This window comes from Saccopteryx bilineata, chromosome 1 (assembly GCF_036850765.1).
Source record: "Saccopteryx bilineata isolate mSacBil1 chromosome 1, mSacBil1_pri_phased_curated, whole genome shotgun sequence".
Classification (NCBI taxonomy): Eukaryota; Metazoa; Chordata; class Mammalia; order Chiroptera; family Emballonuridae; genus Saccopteryx; species Saccopteryx bilineata.
This window is the reverse complement of record NC_089490.1, coordinates 227,887,804-227,909,581: the sequence shown is the minus strand read 5'-3', so window position 1 is coordinate 227,909,581 and position 21,778 is coordinate 227,887,804. Positions and strand designations below refer to the sequence as shown.

The 21,778-nt window shown below is 47.1% G+C and overlaps 1 protein-coding gene across 4 annotated transcripts in view; it reads left to right on the top strand.

The window, feature by feature from the left end:
* CNIH3 (cornichon family AMPA receptor auxiliary protein 3) overlaps positions 1 to 21,778 on the top strand; it is a 141,022-nt gene that overhangs the window by 79,534 nt on the left and 39,710 nt on the right. The window contains exon 1 of one of the 4 annotated variants that reach the window (XM_066237510.1): positions 14,864 to 14,920. The exons of the other annotated variants lie outside the window; for them this stretch is intronic. Within the exon in view, the coding sequence (XP_066093607.1) occupies positions 14,879 to 14,920 (42 nt within the window). The 5' untranslated portion in view covers positions 14,864 to 14,878. Of the gene's footprint in view, positions 1 to 14,863; positions 14,921 to 21,778 lie in introns of those variants that run through there. 4 annotated transcript variants of the gene reach the window in all.

Below are 21,778 nucleotides of genomic sequence, written 5' to 3'. Positions count from 1 at the left end.
TTCTCTTTGAGCACTTGCTACTTGTGGACAGAGGTTTCCATCTAAGAGGCCTGGCACACACACACACACACACACACACGACATCCTAATTCTGGGCCGTAAGACAGAACACATGCTGTCCCCTGGTGCCTGTCCCCAAACCCCTGCAAATCAGTGCACCTCTCTTTGGGCTCTAGTCTCTTTAATCATCAAATGGAAGGGTCTATTCTTTCTCCTGGTGTTCAAATTGGGAGGGGGGTCACTCTCTCTCCTGGTTCAGTTTAGCTTTTGTGCAAGACATCGTGGTCATCACGCATTTTCAGGAGAGATCTGGTTTAGCACTGGCCCCTCCCTTCTCTTCCGAAGGTCACTGTAAACCCCCAAGGATGCCATGCCCTTTCTCCCTTTGTCATGGCGTCTGTCCTCTGACTTAGTACAGTCTTAAAGGACAGGAGGTCATGAGTTGGGTAATGGCAGACTTGTCACCGTGTGGTCAGTTGAGTTCTTGTTGCTCACAGTGTGACATGTTCTGGTCAGCCCCCTCCAAGGCCCTTTGCTCTCCTAGCCTCGCAGCAGATCCCTTTGGCCAACCGACACTTTTATCTGCGTGTGCCCCCAGCCCTGCCCCTCCCCAGGCTCTTCTCCCTCCTGGGCGCACAGGTGACTCAGCTTTGTAGAGGTCTGTCAGATTTGCTGGTGGCTTCCATGCTTTTCAAATGGATGGATAAGAAAGAAAAACTACAAAGCAATGACACTGCTGGTTTATATCCTTTCTAAGATACAAACCCTGTATTTGTGTGTAACTCAAGCACAATATTCCCTGCCCAAACTGCACAAGAGAGAACACGCTCACACGTGAGCTGGGAAGAGTGCTTTGCGGGCCGGTCTTAGAGGACGTGCCCATGCTGGAGGACGAGGTGGGGCTCTTAACTGCCTTTGAGTGTCTGCAAGGGATGCAGGTCAAGGGTGAAAGCCAGAGGAGATTCTCAGGGCTGGGGCGGGGGGCTGGTGGTGGTGAGGGAAGGTGCAGGCCTGTGGCCCAGTCCCTGCCTTCAGGCTGGACAGAGTCAGCGTTTTTGGGAGCCTCCAGGAGTTCCCGCACCCCGCCTCCGGGCCCTGTCCACCGGGATGCTGGTCCCGCAGTCAGTGGACTCTCTTCTGCCTATTGTGGACCAGTCTCCCCTGTGCCGTTCCAGCCCTGACCTTCTGAATTGGGCTCTAGAATTCTCCTCCTGTTGACCTGTCCTGATTCACCACCTTGTGCCACTGCTCTGGGCTTCAGTTTCCCACTGTGTAATAGCAGGGGAGGCAAGGTTGGTGGTTCCCATAGCTGCCTGACCCCTAGCCATATTTCTTTGAAGGTCTAGGGCAGGGTCCAGGATCCTGAGTGTTTAGAAAGCTCTAGATGACTCACACATGCCCACAGCTCCAGGAGGCACTGGGCTGGGGATCTCTGACATTCACGCTGTTTTGAACCTTATTCCCTCATGATTGTTTCCCAGGATCCCACGTCAAACAGTGAATCACCTTGCCATTCTTTCACACTCCCTTTGGTCCCACCTGTGTCCCTCTAGCATGCCATCCTTCCCTTTATTTGCAGTTCTGTTTTTTACCAATCTGTATTTCCAATTTCTTGCCTTCTCCAGGAAGTCCCCCAGGATTTGCTTCTTGCTCGCTCATTTCCCTTTTGATACAGGGCTCCCAGCTATCCTCCAGGTGATATATTTCTCTCACACCAGAGAGAATTCCATACTGTTTTGCTCAGGAAATATAATTCCTTGGTTGTCTGATTTGTGAACTTTCTTTCCCTCATGAGAAAGAAGGTAAACTTCTGACTGTCCGACCTCCTCTCTCAGCAAAGAGCCCCGTGGGGCCAGTGAATACTTATCTTTGATCTTTGTCCTCAAGGGGACATTGACTGCCCCTGCCTAGCACTCTCCTAGTAGTGGATTTCTAAGTTGCCCCATTATCTGATGGTTTTGTGATTCTGACCTTGATGGGGTCCCTGGCTTGAGTCGGAGTGGGATGGGGCTGAACAGGATCACCGTCTGCTGCCTGTGCTGGACCCTCGGTTTCCGTTCCTTTCGTTCTTTATTGTTGTGTAGAGCATGCTGCAACCTTTCTCCACCCCCTGCTTTGTGACACTGTGGGCCTTCTGCACCGCACCATCCTGGCTGCGCTTTTCCTACCTGCAAAGCGAGGTGGGGCAGGTACCCGCTGAAGCCCCTTTGGGCTCTTGTGCTGAAGACAAGCCCCATTTCCTGGCCTCACTGCTTTGTCCACAGCAACAGGTGCCCCAGAGGCCGTGTGCTGGGTGCTGCTTAGAAAAGCCCCTTTCTTTGCAAAGGATATTGGTGTCAGGTTTGCCTGGGGAAGCCGCATCTGATTGTCTGAATAATTTATTCACCCTCAGCCTCCCCTCTGCCTTTCCCATCTATCCTCTGCACATTAGTGTGTGCCCAGAGTGGCAGGGGCTGGAGGAGCCAGTGACAGGGCCCTGCTCTGTGCCGTGTGTCGGGCAGCACAGAGACCATGGACAAGATGTTTGGGTGACGACGGGACGGGACCTTGGCCACCATCTGCCAAGATGCCCTTTGTGTGTGTTGTCACCTGGGATCGCTGAGTGGTTGTTAAGGGGTCGGGCCATTTGGTGTGGGCTGAAGGCCACTGCTCAGTGTTTCCTAAGCAGCAGGTCCCACGGTGAAGGAAGAAGGAGCAATCGATTGGGAGGAAGAGTGGAGGTGACACATTTCCCGTGAGATAGTTGACATTCGGCAAAGATTACGATGAATTATTTTACTTCACCTGTGCTATATTTGCCTCCTTGGCCAGGCCAGTACAATTCTCCAGGGCCTCTGAGACTCCCTTTTAGAGTAATTGGGACACAAAGACACTGTGATATTAGAGTCTTTGAGGCACCAGGTGGTGGCAGAGTGGCAGACACTGGCTCCACCCCATCGCTGGCCTGAGCTGACACCTGCTGCATCACAAGTGGCTTAGGTCCACCTGCAGGAGCAAGGAGAAGAGAGGGGACCAGAAGCTTCTCTCTGAGGGAGCGCACCTCCTTGTCCCCCATGTGCAGCCCGGCTGGGAACCCTCCCCTCCATTGTCATCTGTCCTGCCTGCTCGATGCCCCACCTTTGTTCAGTGGTGCAGTCCTCATCCCCAGCACCCAGCCTCAGAGCCCTGCATGCTCCCCGGAGAACTCTCCCTTGCCTCTCCGTCCCGTCCCATCAGTGGAGAAGCACGGCCTTGTCTATTGCTTCCGGCCTTTGCTTTCTCCTTCCAGCCACCAGCCCAGGACCCTGATTCCTCAGGCCCCGAAGGAAGCCAGAGACCACCCACCCCGTGACTAATCGCTATCACAATGTCTGAGTGGAACATATTGCTAAGAGCACAATCTGCCCAGGCACAGCCTCTGCTCGGGCGACTCTGGCTGGGTTTCGGGGTCTATTTTGAGCCTGGGCACATTTCTCAAAAGGAAGACAGCCAACTTGCAGAGGTGGGGCGGCTGCCCACGACACACTTCCTTTTTTCTCTGCCATGTCCTCTTGGCATGTTCTAGCATCTCTCCAACAGGATGGGGAGATTGGCCGGTCCCCTTTCTTCAGGATTTCCTGAAGCTGCCAGCCTGCTACTTCCCGGTCCCATCATTGGTTAATGGAACATAAGTGGCTTGTTGGTTGTGAGACTCCCAGCCACAGCTAAATCACCTGAATGTCACCTGAGCTATCCCGGCCTGTCTGCTGTCTCCTCCCTGCTGTCATGCTCTGACAATGGAGCATTGATGAGAGATGGGAAATTGAGGTGTCTTTGTAAAAGCAGTGAACAGTTCTGTTCATCCCGCCTCTTGCTGTAGTTCCATTTAGGGTCTTCCTATAGGTATTTGATGAGACCAGTGGTTCTCAAACCTCAGGGGGCACATGAATCAACATGAAATTTTTACAAAATTCAGATTAATTTCTGCCATTGGCGACTCTGGTTTGAGTGGGAGGGCTGGCCATACTCAGTTTGGACAGATAGGTTTGTTAAACAATGATATTTTACCTATATTGCTATTTTGTGCAAGACAAGGCTGTAATAACAGCTAATATTGACTGAACGTGTACTCTACCAAGCATGGTAATAAATCTAGCGACTCATTTAACCCCCGCAGTGTCCCATTATGCAGACCCTGTTATTATCTCTATTTTCCAGGTGAGGAGATGGAGGCACAGAAAGGCTGCCCATGGGGACACGGAGAACAAGTGGCAGAGCCAGGACTGACCTCCTTCCAGGCAGTCTGATCTCTGAGCACGCTCCTTACCACTGTGTTCCCCTACCTCTCTGCCACACGTCCCGGGTAACTGTTTCAGCATCCTGTGCTCTGTAGGTAGATTAAAAAGAGAGAGGGAATGAATGGTATTTCTGATTTCTTAGAGTCCTAGAACTACATGTGTATCAGAGTATCTCTGATAAAAGAAACCTCAAAGATGGTTAGGTCTTCCATGTCAGGATAGAAGGCTGACCCTGTGATATAAGCAGTTGGGGCTTCCCCTGCCCCGAGAGAGTGTTGAAGGGATGCTTGTTAATGCAGCTGAACATAAAAGACAGGATAGAGTCCTTTCTCCTCAGAGGCTCCCGAAGGGTCCCTGATTTCTGTCTGTGTCCATCAGCTGTGCTCAGACATGTCTGAGGGCCGTCTGTCCTCTTGTTGGTGGCTGTAGGCATGCAATTGGAAAAGATGCATTTGGTTTTAGCTCTTAGATTCCTGTTCTCAAATACATCGACTCTTCCCACTACATCAGTGTCTGTCAAGGGCCCCGGGCCTTGGGGATGTAGGAGGAACAAACCCAGGCCTGTCCATTGGGGAAAATACCAGTAACATGAGCAGTCCCCTCCACTGTGGTGGCTGCTGTGTCCATATGTGGACATGGGACACATGTGGCTAGGACACTGGCCCCAGCCCCATCTATGCAGAGGCTCATCTATACTTTGGGAAACTGGAAGAAATGCACTAAGTGGTGAAATACAAGCACAGGGTCCTGCTTTGGCCCCTGCAGGCCAATCAGCTTGACTGGAGTGACCCAGGCGGGATTGTGGAAGTAAGACCAGGTGGGGCAGGTTTCGGGAATGAAAACCAGATAGCCATTGCCCTGTGGCCCAGATGCTTGGGGCACCTAGAGAGAGAGCCAAGACCAGGCAAGGCACAACCTAGTGTCTCCAAAGCTGGCAGGTGGGTGTGGTTGCAACCCTGGGAAATCTAGTGGGGTGTTTGTGATGTGATAGAGGCCAAAGGACCTTGGGGACCTCTTGGACCCCAAGCTCCGGAAGACAGAACCCAGGTCTGACTCGTTTTCAGCTGCTGCCCCAGCACCTAGCCCGGTCCCGCACTCAGCAGGCACTTAGCACATGCGTGGCGACCGGATGTGTGGAAGAGACTGTAATGTCTCTCCTGGATAATTCCACATCCAGAGCGGTAGCTATGGAGATAGACTGCACAGTACTAGAGAGAGAGGGGTCGGACTGGATGGTGTGTGAGGGACCTTGCAGCTCTAACATTCTGCCTGGTATAAGGCATGCCATATTTGTTGAATTGAAACAAATTCTACAATGATAGAGAGGGGAGAAAAGCATCTTAACCCTAACCCATTTGTCTTTGTTATCATCCATTCTTAGCTGGGTTTCTCCTGGCTGCTTAAAGTAGTGATTATTATCCATTATCCCTCTGATACCTGCCTGTTCTGAACAGCCTGGTCTGAAATGGGGAGCCGTTTTTTTCTCTACTAAGCTGTAATGCTCAGCGCTGCCACTAGAGGGCCGAGGGTTTGCGCGACGCGAGGCTTCCTCCAGTTCAAAGCTCTGGGAAGCGGGAGGGAAGACCGGTGCCAGTCCTGAAAACTTGCTCAAGCAATGGCTGCTCAAGCAGCCCGCACACCTGAGCTGGGGACGCAGAAGTGTGGCGCGCCTGTACTAACTCGTGCAGGCTGTAGGTGAGGTCTCCGTGTGGCCAAGGAGAATAGGGCTTTCACCATTAAAGGGGGGCTGCCTCACCACGTGGAGCAGTGAACAGTAGGACACTTCTCTCTTTCTTTTTGCTGCTGGGCTTATTTTATCTTAAAGGAGCAGAAACACTCAGAAGGGCGTGAGGTCTTCACCAGGAAAAAAACTGGTAGGCTCCTTTCTATATCTCCCCTCCACCCTTCTCTTGACTGTCACCACCGCCCCTCCGCCCAGCCTCTCCTTGGTGCCTCTTGTTCTGCCCTATCCTCCTCTCTCCTGGTTCCTTTTTCAGGAGTTGCCGTGTTTGGTGTGCGGTCATTGCTGGGTGCCGCTGTGAGTACTCAGGTCCCCAAAGGTGGAAGTCCATAGAGAAGTGACACAGAAACGTAGAGCTGTGGGTTCAGCCCTGGGTGGACAGTACACCCTCGTGGAACCTGCACGAGGAGGCAGAGCCGACAGTGTGGGGGCGGTTCAGCCAGCTCCAGAGTCCGTGTGGTGCAGCTCGCGCCTGGATACGCACGTGACCCAGCCTGTCTCCGAGTCTGGAGGCTAGTGAGGGTCACATGGAGCAGTCCCCGTCTGGAAGGTTCTGCCATGGCAGCATGTGACCTTGTGGCAATTGTGGCCAGTGGATATTTACATCTGTTGCTTAAGAATCTAAAGAAAAGCACACCCCAAATCCAGTTCAATTTCGACCACCCCCCACCCCACCCCCAAGTGGAGGAATTTATTATTATAGTGCGTTCTCTTTTCCCCACCACCCTTCCCCCCGAGAGCTGAGGAGGACTGAGCAGGCCAACAGGCTAAAAGCCATGGGAAGATGCAAGAGAGGAGCACAGATCATGTTTAATTCATAAATCGGATAATCTCTTGCCCTTGGCAATGTACAGGATATTTTTGGCTCTATGTAGCATAGCCCTTTAGGGAAACCAGTTGTATTTAATTCTATTCATATTTATTATTGAGGATCCATTTGTCAATCACCACGTTTGGACTTATAGGAAATATATAAGATAAAGGCCCAGTCCTCAAGGATCATAAAAGTCTAAGATACATAGTAACTCTAATGTAAGGCACAGAGGTCTGGGATGGAGGTTCTAATCAGAGGTCATTGGATGAAGGCATCGTGGAGAGTGACATTTGTCTGGGCCTGGGCATTTTGACAGATGGAGAAGAGGAGAAAGATGGAAGGGGTAGTTCACATGGTTAGGATGCTTTGGGGAGAACTTGTAAGTCGTCTGGCTTGGTTTGTCCATGGAGTGTGAACATTGATTAGGGAATGTCTGGCCACCCCCTTGCCTGGGCCTGGGATCAGGACCAGGGGTTGGCAGAAGTTGGTTAACCGGTTACTCACAGGACCTGGTTCTGTGTGCCAAGGCCGCTGCAGGAAGTTCCCATACAAAACTGAAAGCTAGGACAAGAACCAAAGCAGCGAGCTGGGTCAGAACCCTTAGGAGAAAGTGAAGCTCAAAAACTTGGCAGAACTGAGAAGAAATGAGCTATCAAGCCATGAAAAGACTTGAAGGAACCTTACCTGCATGTTGCTGAGTGGAGGAAGCCAATTGGAAAAGTCTACATACTCTATAATTCCAACTGTGATGTTTGGGAAAAGGCAAACGATGGAGACATAAAAGATCAGTGGTTGCCAGGATCTGGGGAGAGAGAGGGACAGACAGGGAGAGCACGGGGGATTTTTAGGGCAGAGAACTATCCCTGGAACCCGTGACTGTGTTACCTTACGCAGGAAAAGGACTTTGCAGATATGACTAAATTCTGGCTATTGAGATGGGGTTGGGGAATTATCTGGGCGGACCCAATATAATCACGAAGGTCCTTTTAAGAGGGAAGCAGGAGGGTTCGGGTCAGAGAAGGAGCTGTGATGGTGGAAGCAGAGTCCCGCATGGCACACTTTGTAATAGGATGGATGTGTCCCTGGACTCAGACCAAGGAGAGAGGCTAATTGGATACAGACTTCCAAGAAGTTGCACAAACTAACCAATTTGATTTTAAATACTTGGAGTTAGGCCTCTGGAGTCCAATATGTAAATTTATGTAAAATTATATGCAAATAAGCACTAGAGCCAAGTGGCCTGGCCCTGTTTTCTCAACTCAGGACAACGGCTGCCCCAATGTTCAGTTCTGTTTTGGGCTCTGGGACTCTGGGGATGTTGTTTTTGGCAAAACACACTCAGGGTGGGCAGCATTAGGAAGGACTGTTCCAATTTAAACTGACACGATAACAAAAATTCTTTTAGCAAATTGGCAGGCTGTTCACAAACTGCTTGCTAGTCACATGAGGTTTTAGAGGCCTCACAACCTCTCTTCTGGGGAGTGAGAGGTTAGGAAAAGATTTGTCAGGACCCAACTCCTGAGATGATAATGGAAGAGAAGGCTCTTTGGCTGTCTGGTGGGACCCTGTGGATGCTGCCTGAATGCAGGCCGGGCCGCCCACAGCCTGGTTTAAGATCTGGGCTCCTGGGGCCTGGGCAAGGAGGAAGGTATGTGGCCCCTGTGTTCGGTATAGACACTGGCCTGATGGGGTCTTCTGGCACGGGTCCTCGGTGTCCCATGCACTTGTTCAGGTGCTGGTGACCTGAGGAGTGAAAGAGAGGGAGGAAGAAGAGGAACACAGAGATAGATAAAGACCACACACACACACACACACACACACCCACGGCAATACTAGTAAGCCCGAGCAAGTGTGGTGGACAGTGGCCACGGTGCTGTGGTTTATTCAGTTGGAAGTAGTGAGTTTGGATTGACGACAGAGTTAGAAAAGCAGGGAAATTAAAAACAACAATAAACAGTAAAATACATAGCTTCGGGGGGTATTTTCCAGATTACATGAATAATTCATACTTATTGTAAATTTGCAAACAGCGCAAGATCGGCTGTGTAGGGAAAGCCCTTGGTGACAACCTCTGTTAGTGTCCTGGTGATTACACTTTCCTGCATTGTTTTTATGGACCCCACATACCTGTTTTCTATAAATGGAATGATAAGGGTTATAGCAGACATTCCAGTTTTCAACCACTTTAAAAAGTTGTGGTTTTTGTTGTTGTTCTTTCTTAACTACTCCCTCAACCCACGGGAACTCGATTCCCACCCCATGACTGTCCCCTCCCACACTCAGGGTCACCAGAGTTAATGGCTGGGTTTACACCCTTCACGTAATTTCTTTATGGCCATATAATCATAGTCAAAAAGAAATACCTGTTGTAGGGCTTTGGTTGACAGTGTTTCTGTAGATCATGCCTTCCTCACTGAGTAACCACTCCAGAAGCCCCTCCATCCTGTGCTATAGGTTTCTATTTTATTTTATTTTATTTTATTTTTTGTTTTTATAAATAAATTTTTATTTTAATGGGGTGACATCAATAAATCAGGGTACATATATTCAAAGAAAACATTTCCAGGTTATCTTGTCATTTAGTTCTGTTGCATACCCATCACCCAAAGAGATCGTCCTCTGTCACCCTCTATCCAGTTTTCTTTGTACCCCTCCCCCTCCCCCTCCCCCCATCCCCCGTAACCACCCCACGCCTGTCCATGTCTCTTACTCTCATTTTTGTGTCCCACCAATGTATGGAATCCTGCAGTTCTTGTTTTTTTTCTGATTCACTTATTTCACTCCACATAATGTTATCAAGATTCCACCATTCTGCTGTAAGTGATCCGATGTCATCATTTCTTCTAGCTGAATAGTATATACCATGGTGTATATGTGCCCCATCTTCTTTATCCAGTCTTCTATTTTTTTTACAGTGAATAAAAGCCTTTAAGAAAACTCTTGGCCAAAACAGCAAAAATCCATAAAAGAATAGTGTCCTTAACATGTTCACCAAGTCCAAGTTGGCCCCATCACCATGCCAAATTCCTGAAAAATGCAACCCAACTACAGTTCAGTCTGTTAGGAGCTGTCACAGGGAGCAGGAGTCCAGAAAAAGTCCACATCCAGGAAAAGTCCTCATGGCACTGGAATTGTCACCATTCTATACTTTGTAGCTCATGTCCAAGTCCCAATGACCACTGCTTCTAGCTGGTAATGATTCAGGTAGACTGGAAAAGCCATTTGCAGCATGCGTGGATATGGAGCTTCTGTTCTCCTCTGCCTGGAGAGATGAGACCAGGTTGCTTTTCCTTCGAGCTCTGCGACTGTGGCATGGTAAAGAGAACCTTGGGATACACTAAGCTGTATCCAGGTAGATTCATAATAGAAGTTGGCAAAAGGGGGAAAGAGAGCTCTAAATTAGGAGTAGGTCCCAGCCTGAAATATGAGTGGGGCATTGAGGTAGGAGGGATAAAGGAGACACTATATATTAAGCAAAGCAGCAGAAAATAGGACTATCAACACCCACAACAGAGATCTTTGAGGGAAGAATAAAAAACCTGACTATTCAGGCAAAACATAGTTAAGTGGCCTTTGTGCAAATGAGATCAGTTTACCTACTTCTTGGAAGAAATACCCTAGGCTTGTCCACAGTGTCGTAGATGGGGCCGACGGCCCTGGGCACCTTCAGTCTTCAGTGGCTAACCCCAGCATTCTGGGCAAGGTTAGGAAATAGGTGGCTGGAGCAGGGCTGGAAGAGACAGAACACTCCCTTAGAGGAGCGAGGGGGAAGCCTACCTTCCAGTGTCCCTGTTTCCTCACAGCAGAGGCATGTAAACCTGGCAGGCTTTAGCTCAATGACCTTCCTTTCCACTATTGAAGCAGGACCCAGATGGCATCCTATGAGACCCCTTTGGGGCGTTGGAGCCTTTAAGGGTATATCCTAAAAGCTGGTAGTTCCCCTGATCTCTATTGGGCTTTTTCTGCCTCTAGGTATCTTAAAAGCCATGCTCAGAAGATCTCGCTGAGGGGTTTGAGGATCCCCATCTGCCTATATAAATCTTTTCCATATATCTGGAGCTATTTGGAAAAAGACAAAACAGTGTTATTAGCTGGATCTAATAAAGAAGGTAGTAGTTTGCAGGCGAAAAAGATTTGGTGTCTCCTGTTCATCAGCATTCAAAAGAAATGTAAATTTTTTTAAAATAAGAAGCATGATATGGTAGACCCGTAGGAGTTCCAGGATATGACTACCCCCTTAAAAATTTTTTTTTTAAATTGACCTTAAAATGTTTGCTGAGTACCCTTTAATAATACCTTAACTTTAAAGATTGTAAGCATGACAAAATACAGTAAATGCTTTTGCTCCATATGCAGGAGCATTTTCAGTTTAGCCAGTTTAGGAAATCCAATAATAGAACAATGCATACAGACAATGAGCTATAACATGCTTAGCAGCCTCTCCTGTTCTGACAGAGGTTACTATAGACCTGGAATATGTGTCCACTGTAATGTGGACATACGACTGTTTGCCAAATGAAGGTATATGAGTAACATGCATTTGCCAAAGTTGTCCTGGTAGGGGTCCTTGAGGGTTAACTCCAAATGAAGGGGCAGTATAGGACCCCTTGGACAGGATTTCCCAATCTGCCGTGCTGCTTCCCAAGAAAGTTGAAACTGTTTACACCGGGCTGCAGCGTTCTGGTGATGAATAGTATGAGACTGACTTGCTCGGTCTGTCATGGTTGCTCCATATAATTTTCTTTTGGGTAGCTTGCTCAACAAGGGCATTCCTAGGCCCTGGCCGGTTGGCTCAGTGGTAGAGCATTGGCTTGGTGTGCAGGATTCCCGGGTTCGATTCCCAGTCAGAGCACACAGAAGAAGCGCCCATCTACTTCTCCACCCCTCCCCCTCTCCTTCCTCTCTGTCTCTCTCTTCCCCTCCCGCAGTCAACGCTCCACCAGAGCAAAGCCACCCGGGGCACTAAGGATGGCCCCATGGCCTCTGCCTCAGGCGCTAGAATGGCTCTGGTTGCAACAGAGCAACACCCCAGATGGGCAGAGCATTCCCCCCCCCCCCCCCCCCGTAGGCATGCCAGGCGGATCCCCGTCAGGCGCATGCAGGAGTCTGTCTACTGCCTCCCCATTTCCATCTTCAGAAAAATACAAAAAATAGATAAATAAAAGAAAAAATACAACAACAACAATAACAACAAAAACAAACAAACAAAAAAAGGGTATTGCCTTGTGCTAAAGCTCCAGGGAGCATGGAGTGAGCTTGAGTATGTCCTATGAAACATGGAGCTCTATGTTGACATGTAAATCTTTGAAGAAGGAGGAACTGCTGAAATGGTTCATCAGCATTTGTCCCTAAAATAGCAGTCTTTATAGTGGAAACACCATAAGTAAATATTTGCTGTCTGTCTATAGATTAGGGGGGGAATATGGTAAATACTGAAAAGCCATGATCTTTGTGCCCCTCCCCTCCCCCAACCCCCTCCCTCTCCTCCCCCCACCCTGTAACCCCAATACTGTTGTCCATGTCTCTGAGTCTCATCTTTATGTCTCACCTATGTATGGAATCATATAGTTCTTAGTTTTTTCTGATTTACTTCTTTCGCTCAGTATAATGTTATCAAGGCCCATCCATGTTGTTGTAAAAGATCCTATGTCATCATTTCTTATGGCTGAGTAGTATTCCATAGTATATATATACCAAAGCTTTTTAATCCACTCGTCCTCTGATGGACACTTGGGCTGTTTCCAGATCTTTGCTATTGTGAACAATGCTGCCATAAACATGGGGGTGCATTTCTTCTTTTGAAACAGTGCTATGGTGTTCTTGGGGTATATTCCTAACAGTGGTATAGCTGGGTCGAAAGACAGTTGGATTTTTAATTTCTTGAGGAATCTCCATACTGTTTTCCACAGTGGCTGCACCAGTCTGCATTCCCACCAGCAGTGCAGGAGGGTTCCCTTTTCTCCACATCATCGCCAGCACTTATTCTGTGTTGTTTTATTGATGAGCGCCATTCTGACTAGTGTGAGGTGATATCTCATTGTGGTTTTAATTTGCATTTCTCTAATCATTAGTGATGTTGAACATTTTTTCATATGCCTATTGGCCATCTGTGTGTCCTCTTTGGAGAAGTGTCTATTCATTTCTTTTGCCCATTTTTGGATTGGACTTTTTGTCTTCCTGGTATTAAGTTTTACAAGTTCTTTATAAATTTTGGTTATTAACCCCTTATCAGATGCAATGTCAAATATATTCTCCCATTGTGTAGTTTGTCTTTTTATTCTGTTCTTATTGTCTTTAGCTGTGCAGAAGCTTTTTAGTTTGATAAAGTCCCATTTGTTTATCCTGTCTTTTATTTCACTTCCCCGTGGAGAAAAATCAGCAAATATATTGCTGCGAGAGATGTCAGAGAGCTTACTGCCTATGTTTTCTTCTAAGATGCTTATGGTTTCAGGGCTTACATTTAAGTCGTTTATCCATTTAGAGTTTATTTTTGTGAGTGGTGTAAGTTGGTGGTCTAGTTTCATTTTTTTGCAGGTAGCTGTCCAATTTTCCCCACACCATTTGTTGAAGAGGCTGTCTTTACTCGTATGTATGCTCTTACCTCCTTTGTCAAATATCAGTTGTCCATAAAAGTGTGGGTTTATTTCTGGGTTCTCTGTTCTGTTCCATTGATCTATGTGCCTGTTCTTATGCCAGTACCATGCTGTTTTGAGTACAATGGCCTTATAATATAACTTGATATCTGGAAGTGTGATACCTCCCACTTTATTCTTCCTTTTCAAGATTGCTGAGGCTATTCGTGTTCTCTTTTGGTTCCATATAAATTTTTGGAATATGTGTTCTATATCTTTGAAGTAAGTCATTGGTATTTTAATTGGTATTCCATTGAATTTATAAATTGCTTTGGGTAATATAGACATTTTAATGATGTTTATTCTTCCTAACCATGAGCAAGGTATATGCCTCCACTTATTCTTATCTTCCCTGATTTCTTTTATCAATGTTTTATAATTTTCCGAGTACAAGTCTTTAATCTCCTTGGTTAGATTTATTCCTAGGTACTTTATTTTTTTGTTTGCAGTGGTAAAGTGGATTGATTCCTTGATTTCTCTTTCTGACCGTTCATTATTAGTGTATAAAAATGCCTCTGATTTCTGAGTATTGATTTTATATCCTGCCACCTTGCCGAATTCATTTATCAGGTCTAGTAGTTTTTTGACTGAGACTTTAGGGTTTTCTATATACAATATCATATCATCTGCAAATAATGATAGTTTTACTTCTTCTTTTCCAATTCAGATGCCTTTTATTTCTTTTTCTTGTCTGATTGCTGTGGGTATTTTATTTTTTAATAAAGAGGATCTTCTACATGCTGATTTTCTTTCTATTCAGTCATAAGCTAAGAGTGGCCTCTGTAGACACTTATTTTAGCCATTGTCTGAAACCTGCTTCTGAAACCAGGATCAGCAGATGTCTTGCAAACTTTAATTGGTTGTATCCCATTACTGCCTACATCTTGTCACTTCCTATTGTTTCTTAGGGGCGCACTTTGCAAACAGTTCAACCTGGAGAATTCATTAGGAAGCCATATTGCTCACAGCCAGGTATTCCAAAGCAGCATTACTGAGAACTACAAAAAACAAACCCAAATAAACCAAAAGACCCTTTGCTGAGCGACTAGAGACAGTAGTAACCAGCAGTGCTTGCTTTGTAATTTTTTCAGGCCAAAATAATTTCCTTCTCTTGGTGCAGAATGTTGAGGACTTGGTCCATCATCTGTTCACATGGTGACATGCCTCCATATTTATTTAATTTTTAGGACAAGCACTGTGGCCCAACCTTCAGGTCTCTTGCAGGCTTTTGTAACAGTTCGGGTCCCAACAGATGGCACATTCACTAGGGGTGATGGGGAAAGCTTCATGGAAGGACTATTCACTGAGGAGAGGCAGCGTCTAGCGGATGGGGAAGGTGTTAGCAGTTTAGGTGTAAAGGGGCAGGGGAGGGGCAGTCCCGGAACTTCATGAGAGGGATGAATGAGGGGTCCCCAGACGGGAGCTGTGGCCTCATATGAAGGAGAGAGGCACTGCCAAGCCACCATCCAGCAGGAAGGTGAGTAAGTAACCTACGAGGACCCTGCAGTCTTCTGCTCGTGCCTCCTATGGGCCTAACAACAATGGAAGCCAGAGGACAAAGAGACAGCAGGGTGGAGAGGGGTCTGAACAGGTCACTGGAGACTGTTCAGCACAGCTAACCTTTGGGCAGAAGCAAAGTGGACATCCAGGCAGGAGGGAGAAGCCTGGTTAGACTCCTCAATTTTCACAACTCATTGTCAATGTCACTGTTGGCCCATTGGGCCTCCAAGCTGTAAGGAGCCATTGCTACCAAGCAAGACTGTGGTCTAAGTCTTTGCTGAAGAAGCTCAGCTGCACTTGCTTGCTCTCCATTGTGAAATGTCAGCTTGGGGGATATATCAGTGGAAGATTATTTGAAGGACTTTCAAAACCAGGACCGTAGTGTCTTGTCTCGCCTCCCCTGGAGAGTGTTTTTATTGGGTCCCACTTTGTGTTGAATTCTCAGCCTTGACTGAGGGATGTTGCAATAAAAATCCATACCTATCACTGTGTCAGCTGTGTTGTGTGTGTGCCCCACTGGAGTTAAAGTATGTGCAGTAAATGGCTTTTAGATGTGAGTGTTGGGGGTAGTTTGTTTCCCCCTAGGAACTAGTATGCTTTTTCTTTATGGATATTAAGAACTATGTAGCTGATTTCTCTGTCCACTTTAGCTTCTGGGCAACTCAGACGTTTCAAGCCGACTAACTTGGCTCTTTGGTATGTGTGTGTGTGTGTGTGTGTTTCCTTCTCTAAATTTTTACATTTTTTTACTGAATCTAATTTTCATTCTTAAATATTTTTCACTATTTTATATATTTCTGGTATACCACCTGAAGTAAATGCTTTTATAAGGCAGAACATCCTCACACACCCCTGATTACGGGTAAGTTCAGTTGGTTAATTAGTGGATCTGGAGGTGACAGGTCTGGACAGAGGTTCTGAATCTTGAGACCTGCTGTGTGATGGTGGGCACGAGACTCAGAGCTGCGGCACTGCACGCGGTATTCCGCCTGGGCTACATCTTGGGTGTGGGGATGGTTTGTTGTTAGGCATGCACATTCCCACCTAGAAGGACAGTGTGGCATAGGGGAAGGATGTCTCCCACTTTGTCTGCAAGAAGATCAGACAAAAGTGGGTGGTTGTGATCCACTCATGACATATTTATGAAAATATTGTGAGAAGTTTAAAATATATCATATTTGTCCATGTAATCATTTAACATTTATTGCAAACACTAGGCCACGGATACAAAGATGGCTAAACTCATTCATTTATTCATTCTTGCAATAGGTATTTACTGAGCAACTATTGTATACCTGGCCCCGACCCAGATGCTAGGGATGTGGCAGTGGCCGGAACAAAGTGCCTCTTCTGGAGCGTAGCATCCTAACCCCAGAGGCGCTCATAACCTAGCAGGGTTCTTTGTGTCTCAGGGGCAAGGAAGGAATTCTTAACACTTTAAAAAGTATAAAACATAAGGCAAAAATGGATGATTTCCGTTCAACAAAGGATACTACAGCTAGAGCTAATTAACGGGATAGACGAGAGGAGGTGTTGAATGTGTCTGAAACTGAAGGGGGACTCACATCTATGATACACCAGCAACCAATGCAGATCAGAAAAGATCAAGGTAGTGATCCCATAAAAAAGTGGGCAGAGCAGCCAAGCAGGCACTTTACAGGAAAGGAAACCCCAAAGACTAACCATTATATGAAGAGACGCTCTAACAGTTAGAGTCTAACTGGAGACATGCAGGTTAAAACAACAAAGAGATCACTTCAAATCTATTAGGCTGTGAAAACTAGAAGCTGGATGCTGCCAAGTGTTGGCAGGGATGTGGGGGTGCAGTTGAGGGGTACTTGGTTCAATGAAAAAATCCATACACCTCATGACGCAGCAGTTCCATGCTTAGGTACAAATCCCCCCGAGATTGCACACCAATCCCTAAGGGAACCTGCTTGGGGATTTTCTAGAATTATTTGAGGTGCAAAGGTAAAATCAGTCTGTCTCTCATTGTATAGACAAAATATAGTGGGCACACTTGGCCACGCTGCTAAGTACAAAAGGTAAAAGAAGGAGGTACGAGTTAGGTAGATTAAAATGACATGCACACAGACATACCCATGCTTTGTAAGAACGCAACCAGGAAAGGCACACATTAAACATATCAAACATAAACCAGCAACCACCTAGGATGGAGGGGAAGGGCCAGTGGCATTGCAGGCCTGGGAGCTAGAGGAGGCACTTGCTTACCCAAAGGAGCAGAGGACATTGGGACCAGGAGGAATGATTCCAAGAGCTGGTGTGGGTCTGAAGGCCAAGACTCCAGAGGATGTCTGGGGGATTCCAAACCATTTGAGCCAGACATTGCTCCTGAAATCTCATGTTTGAGAACTGAGGATGCCAGAGCAAGCACATGCTTGTGGGAGGAAGTGGAGCCTGAGGCTGGAACAGTGACGGGAACAGTAGGCTCTGAGGTTCCCGACTTGCTTGAAGTGGCAGCTGTGTGTTCAGTGGGCCGGCTGAGTTGGGGACGGGTGGGGCAGGGGGCTGTGGCCTGGAGGGGACTAGGAAGGTCACAGAGGGCTGTCGGCTGCCATGCTCTCCGCTGCCCTCTCTCATGGCTTGTATTCTTCAGAGTGCCTGTCCCCCCTCCCCCCACATCTCAGCAAGGTGTGTGGGCCTTCTCGCCCCCTCCTCTCTGGATTTGACCCTGACCAGGATGGCTGCTAGCTGGAGTCTGCGGCGCTCCCCTGTGTGGCAGCGGGAGCTGGCTGGACCTGTCCCCTTCTTCCACTCTCCTGGCTTCTGTACCAGAAGTGCACGGCTCTGGGGTGTCTTTGTTTTTCGTTAACTAGAAGGGGACCAGCGAAGCAGTGTCAGGACCAGCTGCGTCTGCAAATTCCGGCAGAGACAATGGTACAGGAGCCGTACCCTGTGTTCCCCAATTTGTACTCATCATTCAGGTCTGGGGACTGATATGATCTAATCCTGGGGCCGCTGGGGCCTCCCTTCCCAGCTCACCTGCCAATTCCAGCCTCCTTCTAGCATCGTTGCTGTGTCTCCCACCTGTGACAGGACGCCCGCTGCGGCCACATGGTGCTGCTGTCCATGGTTCCTACCCACTTCCTCCTGCCCCACTCCCCTGTACAGTGTCCACATTCTTCTGGAGTATGTGATGCCAAAGACGGCTGAGGGCAGGGAGGCTGGGCAGGTGAGGCCCAGACATCTGCACGATGCTAATAAGTACAGTACCAACAGGAATAATCATTATCGTGACTTACATCATACCTAGTGCCTTACGATCATGATTTCATTTCATCCTCATTGCAATGACACATGAGGCCTTGGATTGACTCCTGGCACCAGAGTAGTGATCTTGGACAAATAATTGAACGATGTTTGGTTTCAGTTTCTTCATCTCTAAAATGGGGGTAGTGATAGGACCTACCTCATGGTGTGTCAAACCATCAAAAGCAAGCGCAGTATGAAGCCCAGTGCCCGACACAGTGAGCATGTGGTGATATGAGGTGGCTGTTATTGTCATCATTGAAATGATCTGTGTACCTGCTTCTCTCCCCCTCTGGCCCAGGACGCTGCTGAGGACAGGAGCTGTGTCTTGTTGGGTCTTTGTCTCTGCAGGGCCTCGCCCAGTGCCTGTGTGTAGTAGATGCTCACTGAAGTTGAATGATTGTCCTGTAGTGAGTGGTTACCATGTGGAGGCGGGGATGCTGAGAGTCTTTATCCTCGTTGTGTGCCTGCCCAGCTCCACTTGCAGGAAGCACTCTGAAGGACCTGTTTTCTCATGGAACTCAGAAGCATAGGCTATACTTGTGGGCTGAGCTGAGGGGGCCGGAGTCACTTGTTCTCCTACTTGTTCAGCAGCTCGGAATCCCCAGGGACTCCTCTACCTTTCGCTCCAGACCCACCTCCCAGCTCTTATACAGGGACATGGGCACAGGTCAGGACCGGGCCTGGGAGCTGTATAGGTATGTCTCCAGTTATAGCTGGACTTCCCCCATGGGTTCCTAGTCTCTTTGGGGAGCTTATAAGACTAGGTGGTTCACCTAGTAAGGGGTTCTAAAGCCACCCAGGGACTCATTTTCAGTTGATTAGATCAAAACACGGTAAATTATCTTTATAGTTGGATAAATAATAGGTGAAAGGCTTGCTGATGCCTGGCTCGTGGGACCCAGGGCAGAGCCGGGAGCTTGCCATGCCTGGGTCCTGCTCACTTTGCGTTTATATCAGGATGAATGTGGGTATGGATACTGAGAACATTATGCTCATTAGGATTTGTAGTCAGGGGATAGATCATTTCTCATCAGGCTGGACCAATGGACCAATCTGAATAGGGAAGAATTAAGGGGCTAAAAGTCAGTTTCTGCTCCTAGGTCCCCAAATCTAACATGTGTATTGCAGAATAAAGTGGACTGGGTTTAACTCAAGCACATAAAGAAAGACCCAGGGCTTTTAGGCAATGCAAGGCCAATATGAAGCCAGGGATGTGATGTGGTCCTCAAAGAGCTAATGCTATTGGGTTGCATTAACAAAGGCATAGGTTACAGAATACAGGAGTTGATTGATACTTTTACTCTGTGCAGGCTGACCTCACCTTGAATGTGGTGTTAATACATATTTTAGTATAGACATTTACCTGTAATGTCAATGAAGGGCTATTAGGATGATGAGGCAACTTGGTGCCAGTTTATATAAATAAAGGCTGGAGAGGTTTAACTCAAAGAAGAACGATTAGCTGGGTTCCTTCCAAGTGAGTGATTTGAGCTATTGTGTGGGCCTCTAAAGTAGTGTTGTCCAATTAAACTTTCTGTGATGATGAAAGTGTCTTATATCTGTGCTAATAGCTGCTAGACAGGTGTGGTTTTGAGCAATTGAACTGTGGGAACTGAATTTTAAATTTAATTTTAACTAATTAAAATTAAAATTTTTTAGCCAAATGTGACCACCATATTGGATAGTGCAGCTCTAAGGGCAAATAAAAGAATAGACCAGGATTGGCAATTTCTTTCTGTAAAAGGCAAGATAGCAACTATTTGGGGCTTTGTGGTGTCTGTTGTAACTGCTCACCTTTGCCCTTGTAGTATGAAAGTATACATACAGGAACAGTATATAAAAGAATGAATGTGTTTGTGTTATAGTCCTGGCCGCCTGGTTCAGTGGTAGAGCATCAGCCCAGCGTGTGGATATCCTGAGTTTAATTCCTAGCCAGGGCACACAGGATAACCATCTATTTGCTTCTCCACCCTTCCCCCCTCACTTATCTCTCTCTCTCTCTCTTTCTCTTCTTCTCCTGTAGCCATGGCTCGATTAGTTTGAGCAAGCGGCCCTGGGTGCTGAGAATGGGTTCGTGGAGCCTCCACCTCAGGCACTAAAAATAGTTTGGTTGTGAGCATGGCCCTAGATGGGCAGAGCATTGGCCCCAGACGGGGGTTGCCAGGTGGATCCCAGTCAGGGCACATGCGAGAATTTGTCTATCTCCCCTTTTCTCACTTGGTAAAGAAGAAAAAGAAAAGAAAAAGAAAAAAAAAGAAAGAATGTGTCCATGTTCTGATAAAATTTTATGGAAGCTGAACTTTGAATATAATTTTTACATGTTACAAAATATTCTTATTTTGATTTTCTCAATTATTTTAAAAGTGTAAAAGCCATTATTAGCTCACAGTTTGTACAAAAATGTGTGGCAGGCTGGATTTGGCCTGCAGGCTGTGGTTTGCTGACCCTGGCTTGGACTGTGGACGGGATCCTCGGGGATTCATGTAACTTTGATACAGGAAGACAATGAGTAATTAGAGGTAACCAGGAATGGAATAAGCATCATCAGTCAGTGACGAGTTTCTTGTTACTAAAGGGCTCAAGTACAGGCTGGATAATTAAGTGCCTGGCAAGGGGTGGTAGGGGAATGTGTCTATTGAATACACATTATGCTAGAATTTTCTCCTAATTCTGCAGGAGAATTGAAATCAGGATGACATGTGACTGCTTTGAAATTAGACCCGCTTTGTAGAGAGAAATAAGTTTTTTTCACTCACGTGGCACTTACTCTCAGCCCTGTGTTGCTGGGACAGGGACATTCAGGGGTGGTAGGCTGACTTCACTGCTTTGGCGATTCTGTCCAAGAGTTCAGACCCCTGGGTTGTACAGTCATGGGGAGTCATTATCTCCACTGGCCAAATGCCACCTTGTTCTGAGTCACCCTTCTGGGGAGAAGGTGGCCAGAGTCAGGGAGCATCACCTCTAGTTATTTCTTTCTGTGGCTATACCACGCCTTGTTCCATAACTGGAGAAGGTCACCTCTAGCATTCTCCCCTCCAGACAAGTGGGGAAACCGTTGCTCTCCGGGAGCTATGAGTCTCTGTCCAGAATGAATTTACCTCTCTGGACCATGCTGTGAAGTCTTGACTGTCCAGGACTTGGTGGTCCAGCCTGTGGCAGGTGGAGATGGAGTTATTTCTATTTTCGTCAACTCTGTTGTCTTGTTGTTTTTTCCTCCTTCTTTGCCTGATTTCTGTTCCTTTTACTTCCAATCAGCATCTCTGCCAAAATAAACAACAACAGAAATCAACAGCATCCTCCTTAATGAGAAGCTGAAAGTGTGTTTTCTGTGCCCTTACCCTACCCGCACCCTGCGCTCACCATCGTGTTGGGAAAGCACAGAATGCTTACAAAATTTTATTTGGGGGATTTAAAAAGCTGAGCTATATCTAACATACAACATCGTGTAAGTTTAAGGTGATACATTGCATTGCAATTGGCTGCCACTGTAGCATTAGCTAACACCTCTGGGCCATCCCATAATTATCATTTCTTCTAGCATAGGGAACAATTCAAAAATACT